This window comes from Sander vitreus, chromosome 20 (assembly GCF_031162955.1).
Source record: "Sander vitreus isolate 19-12246 chromosome 20, sanVit1, whole genome shotgun sequence".
Lineage (NCBI taxonomy): Eukaryota > Metazoa > Chordata > Actinopteri > Perciformes > Percidae > Sander > Sander vitreus.
In genome coordinates this window covers 24885373-24899954 of record NC_135874.1, presented here as the reverse complement: position 1 = coordinate 24899954, position 14582 = coordinate 24885373, and the positions used below count along the sequence as shown (strand labels likewise).

The 14582-nt window shown below is 41.9% G+C and overlaps 1 protein-coding gene across 3 annotated transcripts in view; it reads right to left on the bottom strand.

Annotated features, from left to right (window-relative positions):
* Positions 1–14582, bottom strand: part of ccdc88c (coiled-coil and HOOK domain protein 88C) — a 46897-nt gene that overhangs the window by 23839 nt on the left and 8476 nt on the right. For all 3 annotated transcript variants that reach the window (XM_078277800.1, XM_078277801.1, XM_078277803.1), the window contains exons 4-16: positions 9056–9125; positions 8189–8247; positions 6674–6757; positions 5475–5618; positions 4830–5056; positions 4214–4295; positions 3205–3363; positions 2923–3069; positions 2444–2591; positions 2145–2326; positions 1854–1991; positions 1393–1677; positions 483–1280 (exon numbers count right to left, since the gene is read on the bottom strand). In XM_078277800.1, the coding sequence (XP_078133926.1) occupies positions 483–1280; positions 1393–1677; positions 1854–1991; positions 2145–2326; positions 2444–2591; positions 2923–3069; positions 3205–3363; positions 4214–4295; positions 4830–5056; positions 5475–5618; positions 6674–6757; positions 8189–8247; positions 9056–9125 (2523 nt within the window). The remainder of the gene's footprint in view (positions 1–482; positions 1281–1392; positions 1678–1853; positions 1992–2144; positions 2327–2443; positions 2592–2922; positions 3070–3204; positions 3364–4213; positions 4296–4829; positions 5057–5474; positions 5619–6673; positions 6758–8188; positions 8248–9055; positions 9126–14582) is intronic.

The following is a 14582-nucleotide window of genomic DNA, read 5'->3' as shown; positions in this document are numbered from 1 at the left end:
AACACTTCCATACAGATGATAAAATGCACGTCAGGGTTAAAAAAATGCATACTGTAGGTTAGTCTGAATGTAAGGCCAATATTGGTATTGTATTAAAAATTGGATATAGCAGGGCTTTACAGTGCAAAATATATGTTGCACGTGCTATCCAAAATTTCGGTCTGTTCGATGAATGAAATTACCGCAGTAGCACCTGCATTAGACCCGTTCATATGAGTCAGACTGTTTGTCACAGTTAGTAGAGACTCTAGTCTGCACTGCAGTTCATACATTTCACTGATAAACCAGAGAATAACACAGTGAAACTGGGCTTCTTGATCAAAGAAAGTCACTCTTTACAAATATTTGTGTACTACACATGGAACACTTTCTCTATGCTACATTACAACCAAACTCTTCTTTTCCCCGGACTCAACTAACGCGAGCTGATAGCCTCAAAAAGAATAATTTCTACAGACTTGTGTGAAGCTTTTTCTTCTCACCTCTCTCAGAGTGGCCAGAGTCCTCTTGTCAATAGTTGCCTGTTTCTGCAGCTCCTTGTGCTCCCTCTCAAACTCCCTGGCTTTGACTGACACCTCCTTCAGCCGATCCACTTCCTTACTCAGAGTCGCGCCCTCTTTCTCTACTGTGGCCAGTCGCCGGGCTTTCTCCTCCAGCTCTGTCTCTTTACCCTCCAGCAGTGTTCTAAGCCTCCAGCTCTCCTTCTCCAGTTGCTTCCTGCCCTTCTCTGACTGCTCCAAGTCCAATTGGAGCTTCCTCCTCTCCTCTTCCACTTCCTCCCTCCGTCTCCGCTCCTCCTTCAGTTCTTCTACTTCCCTTCTCAGTTCCTCTTCTCTGGCCTGGGTCTCCTGCCTCTCTCTCTCTTCCTCCTCCCTCTCCTCTTTGCTCTTTTGTATTTCCTCCTCTAAGCGATGCTTCTCCTGGTTCAGAGCGGCAACGTTCAGCTCGATCCTTTCTGCCCTCTTCCTTTCTCCTTGTGCCTCCTCTCTGGCCTCCTCCAGCCTCCTCTGCAGATTCTGTGCCTCCCTCTGTGCCTCTTTATGCTCCTCCTGTAGGGAGACCAGGCGGGCGGATGAGGAGCGCATGTTTTCCAGGGAGCAGCGCAGGTCCAGGTTCTCCTTCGACAGCAGGCCGTTCTCCGCCTCTTGCCTCCCCAGTCGCTGCAGTTCCCGCTGGGCCTCCTCCGCCTCCCGCTTCAACCTGTGCACCTCCTGCTCCAGGGAGGACACCTGCTTCTCTAGAGCCTCTGACCGCTCGCTGCATGCACGTAGAGAGGCCACCTAAAAGCAAAATAGAGACGTATTTCTAATATGGTATTGTTTGTATCAATTCAGTTAGCTTTAAGGAATACATTATACATAAAATGTATATTAAATATATTGTTATTATTACCTCTCTGTTCAGAGCTTCTCTGCTCCTCTCCAGCCTTGCCGCCTCTCGCTCCACCTCCTCACACCTCCCTGCCCTCTCTCTCAGCCTCTCTGCCTCCTCGCTGGCTAGTTTGAGTTGGGTTTCTAATCTGGCCAATCGGGAGCTGGTGTCAGTGATGTTCTGGTGCAGTAGGCAGTTCTCTGTTTCCACCTCGCGGACCCTCGCCTCACTGTTTGACTGAGCGCGCTCCTGAAGGGACGCCACGGCATCAGCGAGGTGCTGCTTCTCACTCTCCAACTCTGAGATCTGATTGGACACGAAGGGTGGAATACGGTGTGAACAAAATGATGCATTGTGGTCTCTTATAATGAACATTAACAATGTCTTACCCGTGTGTGTGTGTGTGTGTGTGTGTGTGTGTGTGCGCGTGTGTGTGTGTGTGTGTGTGTGTGTGTGTGTGTGTTGGGGGGGGGGTTAACTACCTGTCTGTCTTTCTCTGCCTTCAGAGTGTGCATATCTCTCTCCAGACTCTGTTTTTCCTTCAATATTTCCTCTCCCAGAGACTCCATGTCCTGATTGGTCAGTCTCTCCTGGTCCAATAAACCCTGGAGACGGTCCAACTAACAAACGAACAAGATAAAGATACTGTTAGTTATTAGTAACATACAAATGAGTAACGGTAATAGAAAAAAAAAATGATCTGTTATCCCTGTTCCCTCTATAGACATACACATTACACAGTACACACATACAGGTATATTCAAGTGTCCTACCTTCTTGCTGAGGCCTTGGTTCTCCCTGTCTAACTCCTGGGTGTGGAGCTGCTGCTCCTGCAGGAGGTGGTTCTCCTCTTTCAGTCTCTCTATAGAGGATTGAAGCTCCCGGTTCTCCTTCTCCAGCTTCAACACTCGACTGGAAACACACTCGTTCAGCTCATGGACCAACGACTTACGAGCTGTGGCAGAGAATAATACGGTTTTGACAAAGAAAATTAGAGAGCAACATTTCCGGAGCGGACACACAAATCACAAACAGGGTATAACAGAATATAAAGAAAAGGTGCATGTCTTACTCTCTGTGTTAGTGTCATTGTTCTTGGTCAGCTGTTCCAGCTCCCAGCCTAGATGAGCGGACTCGTTCATACTCTGTTTCTGTCCAATCTCCAGCAGCATGTTCTCCTCCACTAGCTCCTCCAACCGCCGACGTTCATTGTCCCTCTCCTGCAACAAACACACACACACTTAGCAAACCTAACCGTAACTTTCACAAACAGTTCATATTTTTTAAATAAGGGTGGGCAATATTTTGTACTGACATGCAAGGACAAAAAAGGGTTTAAAAAATACATTAACCTAAACCTTTGGCACAGACAGTAAGCCCTCATTCATAATTCATACAGTTGCTTTGTTCTGATATCTGGGTACGGTAATGTGGAAAGACCAATACAACCATAATTTTATAGAACTTTTAAATATGTTAATGCCAACAACAACAAAAAATACTTTAAAATAGCAGATAGTTGACATTGTTGATAATTGCATAGTGTAATACCATTTCCAGGTCGTGTATTTTAGCTCGAAGTAACAGGTTGTCTTTCTCCAACGTATGCAGTTTATCACAGCGCCCCCTGGAGGCTGAGACCTGCTCCTCCAACAGCACCTTTGTCTCCATGAGAGTTAGGTTGTCCTCGCGAAGCTCCTGAATGAACGAAACACACAAGCACGCACGCACGCAGAGATCGAATTTAGGACACAGTCTCTCCTAGTGTCTACTGACAGAAGACCTGAATATGATGGTGTATGGATGTGTAGTGTGTGAAGCTTGTGTCTGTACCTCCATTCTGGTCTTGTAGAAGTGAACATCATTGAGTTTCTCTTTACATCTGGTCAGTTCGGTCTCCAGTCGGTCAACCCGGGCTGCTTTTTCCCTCAGTGAGTCTACCTCGTCCCGGTACACTCTGACGGAACGAGCCTCACAAGACAGCGACTGGTTCTGAACCACACACACACACACACACACGATTTTCCATTAACTTGATTTGTTGTTCAAATAATTACCGTTAATTACGTTAAAATTAGAACATAATACAGAACATGACAGAAAGACTGTTCAGACCTGGTCCGAACCAGGAAAACGTCCATATAGGTCTATTTTAGGTTATTATCCAAAGACAAATTGTGTAGTGGATCCCCACCCTTAAGGCTGTTTTATGCTTCTGCGTCGAATCGACGACGTACCCCTGCAGACCCCTCTGCGTCGACGCAAACCATTCTCCGAGTCCTAGGCCGTAGCTCGGCGCGCACCTCCAAAAATGTGTAACTTCGCATCGAGGCGACGCAGACCGCAAGGACTGTGATTGGTCAACTCGTGAGTTGATAGTCTGTGTTTCAAGCAGCCTACTGTGGGGAGTAGCAACATGCTAGTTCACTGACATAGAGTAAGCTTTGCAAATAAACTCAGACATATTTTGGTTACAATGACGGGGTTATCCGTTTGTAAAGTGTCTATATGTCGGTAACGTTTTGAAATTAGCACTTCGCCGGCAAGCAGTACGTTGTGGGCAGTTGTGCTAAAGTTTGCTTGCTAACATAAACTGGCCGGCAGACACCTCGCAAATGACCTCAGACTTATCACCCCCTAGTGGTATGGTGGTGGAATGCACCGCGATACAAAGCAACCCCGACGCAGAACTCCGAAAGGGTCATGATGCCGTAGGAGCGACGGCGTAGCTACAGCGTGGAGTTGACGCAGAAGCATAAACAGCCTTTAGAAATAAACCATGAAGTCCAAACTGCTTTTCTTCTGGGTTTTTTCATAATTGTCCTTATAAATGGGTCCTGACCTCTTGTTTCTGTCTCTGTAACTCCTGATCCAGTCGCTCCACTTCATGTTTTGAATCCATCAGCTGCTCTGTCTTCTCCTCCCTGGACACACACACACACACCTTTTTTTTTTATAATCCATCTTGTTGTATAGTCAGCCACACACCCTGGTAATGTGTAGATAGGCTGATAGTAACTACTAACTAACAGTAATGACAATGTAGAAACTTACAGACTTAACTGTAGGTCTTTAATATAGCTAGTAGACAGTATATTCTGCAGAATGACTTCCAGTTGCTGTGTGTAAAGTGGGAGTGTATGGTTTATCTGCAAATTGATGGATCCCCTATGTGATTACATTGTAGATCTATCAGAACTAGACAGCATAATAAGCTATGTTGGATATTTAATGAGTTCCAGCTGCTGCTTGTATCAACACAGTTCAGCTTTTAGCCACATGGAAAAGATTGGTTTCTGTTTGTCGTCACTATGACCTTTCAAATTATTAGTGACATACTGTATGTTATATGACATATGATCCAATGTGAACAAAAATTAGAGCAGCTTGAAATAATTTGATAGGTTGCGTTTACGTTCTTGGGCACTCAGGTTTCGAAAAAGTTGTAAAAGACTTACAGTTCTTGTCTGTATCTGCGGAGCTTGGCTTTGGTATCCGCAAGCTCCACAGACAGATGCTGCTTCTCCTCTTTGGTGAGCCCAGACACAGCCGATCCACCGTTATTCACTCCCACGCCTCCAGAACTCTGCCCACGCTCTGGGCTGCTCATGCCCAGGTTCCTGAACCCTTCCTGGGGCTGTTGACTGGACAGGTAGTCCCTCTCCTGGGTCAGATTCACAATCACCTGAAGGGCAGAAGAGTTTCTGCTGAATTCCCATTTCATTCTTGGTTTTCTCATTAAAATAATACTATGGACAGACTGCCAACTTTCTTCTTTAAATTGGACCAATTTCGCTACATAAATGTATGTATTAGTGTGTTCAAGTGAAAAATCCTCTAAAACAGTATTACATAATTTAACACTACAAATTGGACTTCAATCACAATAATCAAACTTATGTAACCAAACTTACTGGATCATATCCAACATATAACAAGTAGACAATAATGATTGGTCTTTGATTTTTAATAGAGATTTTAAGTGTATTAAATATTCTTAGTCTTATCTTATATGGTATATACTTACTGTATATCTTATGTTCTGATATTATAAATACAATACCAATATCAGCCTGGCAGTGGTTGTTATTTTTTATTATTACCTCACTGGCTTTGTCTCTCTGGTCAATCAGTTGCTGTAGCGATGCAGCCATGTTGCGGGACACAGGTTCTAGCTCTTCGTGTGTGAGCTCTGATCCTTCCTCCAGCCAGGACAGGTCAAGAACATTCAGCTGGTTATGGGTCACCTGCAACAGACACACAAACATAATATAATGTTGCAAAATACAGCACAAGTTAGGTTGTATACCGTAGTATAGTATACAGTGGCTTCCTCCATGCACATACAGCATATTCAGTGCTCATTCTAGCACTTTATTTTATTTACTGGTATGAATATGCATGTTCATTTGTAAATTGGTGGCAAGCATGTACAGTTGTATGTAGGTTCCTCTAACAAGTTCTCAGGGTTTGTTTCATTCCACCTGTGTATTATCTGTTGTTGTTGTATATTTTTTATTTTATATGCACAAATAAAAAGACAAATATTAAAACAATTTAGATTTAGAATTTAGATTCAATGGAACATTTTAAACGACTTACATTTTTCACAGTCATTACTGCTTGATTTGGCTCGATTTGTTTGAAACCTTTGGAAACCTCGGGATCTTAACAGGAATTTAAAACAACAAAGTTCTATGAGTTTGAACAATGCTTGTCCACAGAGCGAGTAATGACAGACTCTTCAAAGTGTCCGTGGTGCTGGAGACGTTTACTAGCATGGTAGCATCACTAGCATGACTTCATCATCACATTCATCCAGCAGATAAAGTCCCAGAAGTAAAGGGCTGACCTGATATGGCTGGACGGAAGTAAATAAGCAAGCGGTCTAAAAACCACATTCATAACAAAATGGATAGTCTTTGTATTGATTACTGCTGGAGTCAGTGAACAGCCAGAAAAAGCTCAAAGAGGACATTCATCATTCAATTCTGTACGTATTTACGTACAGAATGACAACTGAATCGTTTCCATTACAACTGAGCAAACTCCATCCACTGATGAAGACTGTGAGGTGTGGTTGAAAGCCCCAGAAAAAGTGATGTTATGTTTTGTATTTGTCATTGTCCTGCTAGTCTTTATAATTCATGTTCAGTGATGATTTCAGTGAAGTTGGGAAAACTCCACAACAAATATTTAAAATAGTGATCTACATTTATCACTGGTAAATGTTATATGTCGTATAGGTTATATGTATGTATGTATATGTTTCTATTATAGGCTAACATTGTGCTCTACTGACCTCCTGGATGTGGGAGACGATGGCAGCTTGGGTCTCAATGTCCAGCAGCTTGATCTTCTCTATCATCTCCTCCTTACGCTCACACTGACAAACACACACACAGTTCGGCTTTAATCGTTTTTTTTTTTTTAAATCCATCATGTTGTATAATCAGCCCACACCATGGTGACACACACACATACACACACAGAGCAGGAAATTATGATAGCACAACAGATTTTAATACAGTTGTGGTTGGGTTTTCTATGTTGCCCCTGCTGGGGTGGAATAGTGTTATTTTGTACAACATCAACACCATTTTCTTTTAGCTTTATCCACCCCCATGATGAACATCACTATTATAATTATGGTTATCATCATTATTTAGAACATTACTCACCTTATGGTGGCAATGTACTGTATATAAGTACTGAGCCTTATGGATATATGTAGGCGTGTATGTATGTAATGTATGTATGTATATATATATATATATAAGTGCATGCATGCATATGCAAACACACTATGTATGCATGTATGTAGAAAGTTATCTGGGTAAGTGTATATGTGTTCTGTAGTTTTTTGTTTTGTTTTTGTTATTTTATCTTTCTTGTCTTGTCAATTTTTCCTTGACAATTTGTTTGTTACTCTTAAAAATGTGAGGGGGGGGTCTGATACAAGCTGAAGCTTCTGACCCTACCCTTTGGTTACGACCAATAAATTCATTCATTCACTCATTCATTCATCCTCCATCTGTATGGACTCGCGGCCTCTTTCCTGTAACCAGTAGAACCAGTACAGGTAGGGTGGGAGACAAAAGGAGGGAAGGGAGGGAAAGTAGGAAGGAGGGAGTGATAAAGGGAGAAACTGGACAGCCACATGCAGATGAAAAAATGAAGCAAAATGAAGAAGAAAAAAAAAACACTTTTGTGGGTTCAGAGCCATGGGAGAGGTGAAAAAAAAGAGAGACAACAAAGAGCTGAACGCACTAACACACAGACAGAGAAACCACCTGCGCCCGACCTCCCACATGACTAGCCCCTCCTCTTTAATTACAGCTAACCCAAATAACTCTTCACTCGCCACATCTGGCTGATTCTTGAATGAAATTAATTTGAAAATAACAGATTTCAAAATAAACGTGTTAACTTAAATAAAGTATACAAATATTTACTTACATGTACTTATACAATTACATTTGTTATAGTGCCCTCGGGCAAAGCTCTCAAACCATCAAACTGTGCCGACCAGTACCCAACATTTTTTATAATATAGTACCATAATTCTAATGGTTATTACTGTATATATAAACCATTGTATAGAAACCATTGATGCAACTCCACATGCATTTTGATCCTGCAGTCCCACCCTGCACCTTATCAGCAGGCACACCGAACGGCTGTGCTCAGACATGCAAAACTAAAGAGACACAAATACACTTCCTGCTGTGAGACTGGGTGGTACAGTAAGCTGCTGTGTTTGGGCGTGTGTGTGTGTGTGTGTGTGTGTGTGTGTGTGTGTGTGTGTGTGTGTTACCTGGACAGCACAGCCTAGTAGCAGCAACAAAAGTCTTTTCAGCTCCTCCATGCTCTTAGCTGGAGGAAACAAAACACAGAGACGTACTGTACATGCTAACATTTAACACTTTTTGGAGAAGAGTACAGAGCACAAAGCGCTTCAAATCCAAGAAACCACGATACTGCCGAATAAAAGTGCAAATGAAAAGTCCCTTCAAGAAAAAAGTTGAATAGAAGTCACACAGCAGGTCTTTGAATATAACGTTTGAAGAAATAATCTATAGGTTGATGGTGATTGAGACTGTTCCGTACATCAGGCAGTGTTACAGCATACTATGCTACAGCTAACGTTTCACTGCTGACTACTACAAACTCTCTATTGTTATTTCATTTAGTCACAATTTAACAGCAACAGAACAGCTTTGAACTCTGCGAAGATGCAGCGAATATCGACACCTTTAATCTGTATACTGCTACATCTGCCACAGTGACTATCTCAAAGTAGACTTTAAACATTTATATATTATTTATTGGTGCTCATTGCCTGCACACATTGAATCATTTTTGAAGTGTGAATACTTTGCAGTAGCCCTTATTTCTATTCTAAAAATAAATATGCATGCATTTCTTTTAACTAAGTACAGGCCTTGGGAACTGAGACCAGTATTAAGTCCTGGGATTAAAGGGAAGGAAATAACTACTCACAATTGTGGTGAATGTAAACATATAAATAGGATGGTAGCCACCCAAATAAAAGGGGACCATCCTAACACACAGTGGGGGCATAAGTGAGTGTTTTTTACACAGACAAGCACAGACAAGGAGGAAGTGGAAATATGTAGCACTGCATTCGTGTTAGGGTTTATGATGTGTGGAAGTGTGTTACCTGATATTGGATCCTTGGCGATGCAGAGGATGTTAGGAAGGGGCATGACTATTAACTGCTGTAAGTGCTCCTGTTGCAGAGACGATGAGGTTGGTGGGACATGGAAAAAAAGAACAAACATTTTCAATTTTATGGTCATAATGATAACCATACAAAAGGCAGTGTTACTGACAACAAGCACTGCAGAGCACTAGACACCCGTCCATCAGAAGCCAACCGGCAGGCAACTAAAGCATTAAGTTGGGTCCTTGTCGCAAAAGCACAATGAAATAGTATTAGACCTGAAAGCCACTGGGTTCTTGAGGCTGATATCCATATTCGAGAATGAAAAAAAAAATAATAATAATAACAACAATGTATGGGCCAATATTCGTTTTTTAACATAAACACATCAACATTTTCAAAGAATTGTGATCGAGATATGTACTGATCAGGGACATTTTACAATTGAACAAATAAACTTGTTTTTTTTCAAATAGAACATTGAGCAGGAATCACTAAGGGAATCGATAGAAATTCGGGCAGATAAGTAGAATCAATAACGGTAATTGGTATCAATAGTATACAATCTTATCAATTTCCATCCCTAATTTTAAGAAATCAGAAACAAACATTTTCTCTGACATTAACAGTTTCTAAAATAGTTTCAAGTAAGATTCTTACCACTAGTGGGGCAAAATCTAATGTGTTACATATTAAATATTGGTCTTCACCAGGTGAAACGAATCAAAGTCCAGCCACCAACTGACCCAGACTTGAGCACCTACGTGTCGTGTGTGTGTGTGTGTGTGTGTGTGTGTGTGTGTGTGTGTGTGTGTGTGTGTGTGTGTGTGTGTGTGTGTGTGTGTGTGTGTGTGTGTGTGTGTGTGTGTGTGGAAAAAAACAGCCCACTAGGAGGGAATGCTTTCCATTCCAGAATATCCTCTCCTGTCTCCAAAAACACATCCAATGGTCCAGAAGGGCAGAGAAAATACACTTTAAACAAATATCTTACTAACTCTAATAAATCAAATGCTATCACAGAAACCAGTGCATATGGGGAGACAGAGGTGCAGTGTCTTTACCCAAAACATGTCATTTGACTGCCAAAGCAAGTTGTTTTGAGATTAGGAAACATGACAGGGGAAGAAGGTCACATAGAAAGACATTAGGTTTACAGAAAGGACAAATGGAAGGAGACATGCTGATGACCCCCGGCAAAGGAAAAGGTGTGTTAGTGTGTTAGTGTACCTCATTTGGAATGAGGGAAGTGACTGTCAGCAGGGAAGGGCTGGCTGGAATAATACACTTAAAAACACACCTGCACACAGTCTCCCACGCACGCAGATATCAAAATTGCGTTGTGAGTTCGAAAGAAACCCCATTCACATTTCATAGACTGCCACTGTACATTAGGTCACAACTTTGTGAGATATCAAGCTCTGGTCTAGAGTGTCATCTGCTAACCAGGCAAATAAATGCTAAGATCGGCTTACACCACGGTTAGAACTGAGCTGCAGGGACAGCTTTGAGGTAGCGAGTGTAGAGGTAGTGCAATACCTGCAGATACTGTTACACTGGCCTATACACCATGGGGTAATGAGAGACCCAGCCAGTCTCTCTCTCACACACACACACACACACACACACACACACACACACACACACACAGAGTGAATAAAACATGTGAGCTGGCTACCAGATGTCTTTAAGGCACAGCGGGAATTCGGCTGAAACACACCGTCAGTCTGAACGCTTTGACACAAAGTTTGTTTCATTAAGACACATTGCAGATTAAGTCAATGATAGCCAATAACTAAACACCTAAAATATGAGTTCAAGGAGACAGTGAGATGACATTTGACATTTTAGATGAGATGTTCTTGGTTCTCCAGTCCATTACTATGACTGTTGGCTGCTGTAAAAAAAAAAAATTTACTTTCTTCCGGTAATGGCTACACAGTCGCGTTTCTCTCCTCCACTGAACTTCAGTAAAACCCTGTTATATACCTAATTTGTAACCACAATAAAGCAAGTAACATAATTAAAAAAATAAATAAAAAATAAAATTCAGATGTCGTCTGCAACAGGAAAATCAAGTGAAGCTTACAAAGAGGCTGAAATCTAAAATACTAGACTTTGGATGGCTAAGGACAGTGGGGAAGCTGAAGCTAGGAGAGTGGAGAAGCTGAAGCTAACACGATGCCCGATGACGTGCATGGCAATTCTCGAAGCTATCAAAGATCTGAAGGCTGACTTTTCAAACAGATTTGACGGAATATTGGTCGCAGTTGAAAGAGTGAGGAAGGAGAGTGTACGGAGCATTTTACCAGCGTATTTTACCAGTATCTCGAATACGGAAGATGATGTGGTAAGCTTCCAGACTGAGGTCATTTTTAAGTTATTTTAATACCGGCACATCTTTAATAGGGAGGAAAGAGAGAGAAGTTCTGTTGAGTTAGATCTGTATGGTTTGTTTAGGTTGATGTTTCTACTTGGAAAAAAAGATGGCTAAGGTCAGTGCTAACTAGCACTTTGTTTACTGTAGATGCGCTAGATAGACACACACTCTCTAGTACCATCTGGACCTGTTGCGTATCTTTTTTTTTTTGTTGCAAGCACTATGTCAGTGTACACAAATTAAATACTAACAGTGTGAATAAGGTAAATGTCAATCTTTGATCAAAATGCACTCTGTTTGACTTTAAGGGCCCTATTTTAACGATCTAAGCGCATGGCGTGAAGCGCATGGCGCAGGTGTGTTTAGGGCGTGTACGGATCCACTTTTGCTAGTTTGACGGTGGAAAAAAGGGACCGTGCGCCAGGCGCATGGTTCAAAAGGGTTGTACTTAGTGTCTTCATTAATTCATAGGTGTGTTTTGGGCATAACATGCAATAAACCAGAGTTTAGAGTGCGTTTGGACCTTGGCACATTGCTATTATGGTGGCGGATTTGCACTGTAATCTTTTTATTTGTAATCTTTTGCATGTTTGTGTGCTGCTGCGCTTCCCTGTGTGTGTAACAAGCATAGTGTGCGCGCGCTGTGCATAAGCCTAGGCGCATTTTACTAATTTGCTGTTAAAATAACAATGAAATGCTGCGCTATTGACTTTAGACCAGGTTTTTGTTGGTCAATGGTGCGATCACTTCCCGCTGCCTCAAGATAGCAATACGCCAAGAATGCACCTGAACACACCTCCCTGTAAGACCAGCACGCCCATGGGCGCAAAGATGGGCGCAGGTGCATTTGCTATTTTAACGACGCGGGGGCTGGACAGGAAATTGACAACTGCGTCGGTCTTAAAGATAGGGCCCTGTGTGTGTGTGTGTGTGTGTGTGTGTGTGTGTACACTAGTGATAGCTCAGATGATCTATAAATAATCTCCTGCAGCAACATCACCAGCAGGCTCTAACACAGGATCTAACACTTAAAAGGGATCAATACAGCCTGCTACATGACCCATTTAGACACGCACACATACACACAAGGCCTAAATCCATGGCCCACAAACGCACTGGGCTCACATTTCTAATCCGAGATCAATAAAATGATGGCAGCTAACAGCAGATCTGACTTTAACTAAGCTGCTAAGTTCTGTGTTTCACAACTTTCTCACCACTTTAAAAATCCAAATCAGAATCCATTCCTCTCCTCCTTAGAAGCTCTGATCCATAGTGAAGGCACAGTAATGACAAACTTGCTGATTTTTCTAGGAATATCATGGCTTTGGAGCAGGACCTCGCCCTGCGCTGCGGCCAAAAAGAAGACGAGAAAACAACCAAACAGGACGGAAAGGCTACTCGGATCACACTGTGAAGCACCCAGAAGCGTCCTTTTCTTTCCTTTCTTGTTTTCTATTGAATAAAGGGAACATTAGCACTGTCTCTCTGAGCCCGCAGTTGTTCCCCTCTGCCAAAAAACTGGGGATGGCCATATAAACACACACACAGTACATTAACTTAGATCAAAAACAAAAGGGATCACTACTCTCTAGTAATCTCACGGCGCAACCTCCAAAACACAAAACAGCAATCGTTCCTGACAGTGGCTGGCAATAAAATACTGTCGACGAGTTTGACCAGGGTCAACATTGTGTGTGTGTGTGTGTGTGTGTGTGTGTGTGTGTGTGTGTACGAAGTAGGCCAGAGGATATGGAGTTCAAAACATCTCATGTAGGCTCAGGGTTTTGTTCTGCAGTTCCCACGGTAACCAAGGAGGAGTAAAGCGAGAGGAAGGGGGCACAAGAAAGAGAGCAGGGGCGGGTTCTGCCTAAGTTGGCCTTCTACACAACAATGAAATCTCTTTCACATGAGCCAGAGAGCTGTCACACTCAGACATTGTGGAAGTATTACATAGACTCTCTGGTCGGAAAGGAGGAGTACCAAAAAAGTTCTAAAAACGAATAATGTCCTTCCTGGTTTTTGGTCTATAAAATCTATCAGAAAATGGTACAAAAAAAAGTCAGTGTTTCCCAAAGCCCAAGATGACGTCCTCAAATGTCTTGTTTTGTCCACAACTTAAAGATATTCAGTTTACTGTCACAGAGGAGAGAAGAAATTAGGAAATCTTTACATTTAAGAAGATAACAACAATTAATTTCTTTGTCATTTGGTCCTGTCACTGTAGTACTGTCTGTGTCAATTTATTTATTACAGTTCAGTTCAGTCACTTTATTATTATTATCCCAAATGGGAAACTTGATATGCAGTCAGGAGTGAAAGACAAAAAAGAAACACATTCAAGCAACGTACAAATAGACAAAGCAACAATACAAAGACATGAGTACAAAAAGGTTTCCTGTATGTAATACACACAACACCATTTATACCATTTATCACCACTGGAGCAATCTCTTAAAACAAAACAAAAAAGTACTACATTACATGTGCAACTTAAGCAGAGTTATTGCACATGGGACAACAGAGTTTTTACTCCTATTGGTCTTGAACCGAGGTAATCTAAATCTGCGACCTGAGGGGAATATTACAAACTCAGAGTGAAGGGGCTGGTTTGTGCAGTCTAGTATAGACCGGGCCTTGCGAAGTACTTGCTGGTCAAAGATAACCATCAAGGGGGACTGTGGGAAACCTATCACCTTGCCAGCCACCTTTACAATATGGCTGAGATGGTTTTTGTCCATGATGTTCAGGTTACCGTACTAAGCAACCATGGCAAAGGTAAGATCCGATTCAATAAAAGACTTATAAAATAAGGACATACTTTTTCCATCTACGTTAAAAGTGTTTAACTTCCTAAGGAAGTACAAACGTTGCTGTCCCTTTTTACAGACTGCATCACAATTCACATCAAACGTCAGGTTTTTATCGATGACGGCTCCCAGATACTTGTACTGTTCAACAAACTCAATTCCAGTTCCCTTAATGAAAGTTCTAGACCGCCTATCCCTAACATAGAAATCTGTTTTAATGTCAAATTAAGCTTATTTTCAATGGTTAACATGTTGTGAGTTGTGTTCTTGTGTGACATGAGAAAAGAGTCTACATCAGAACAAATATTGCCAAATGTATACACTGCTCATTGTTCAT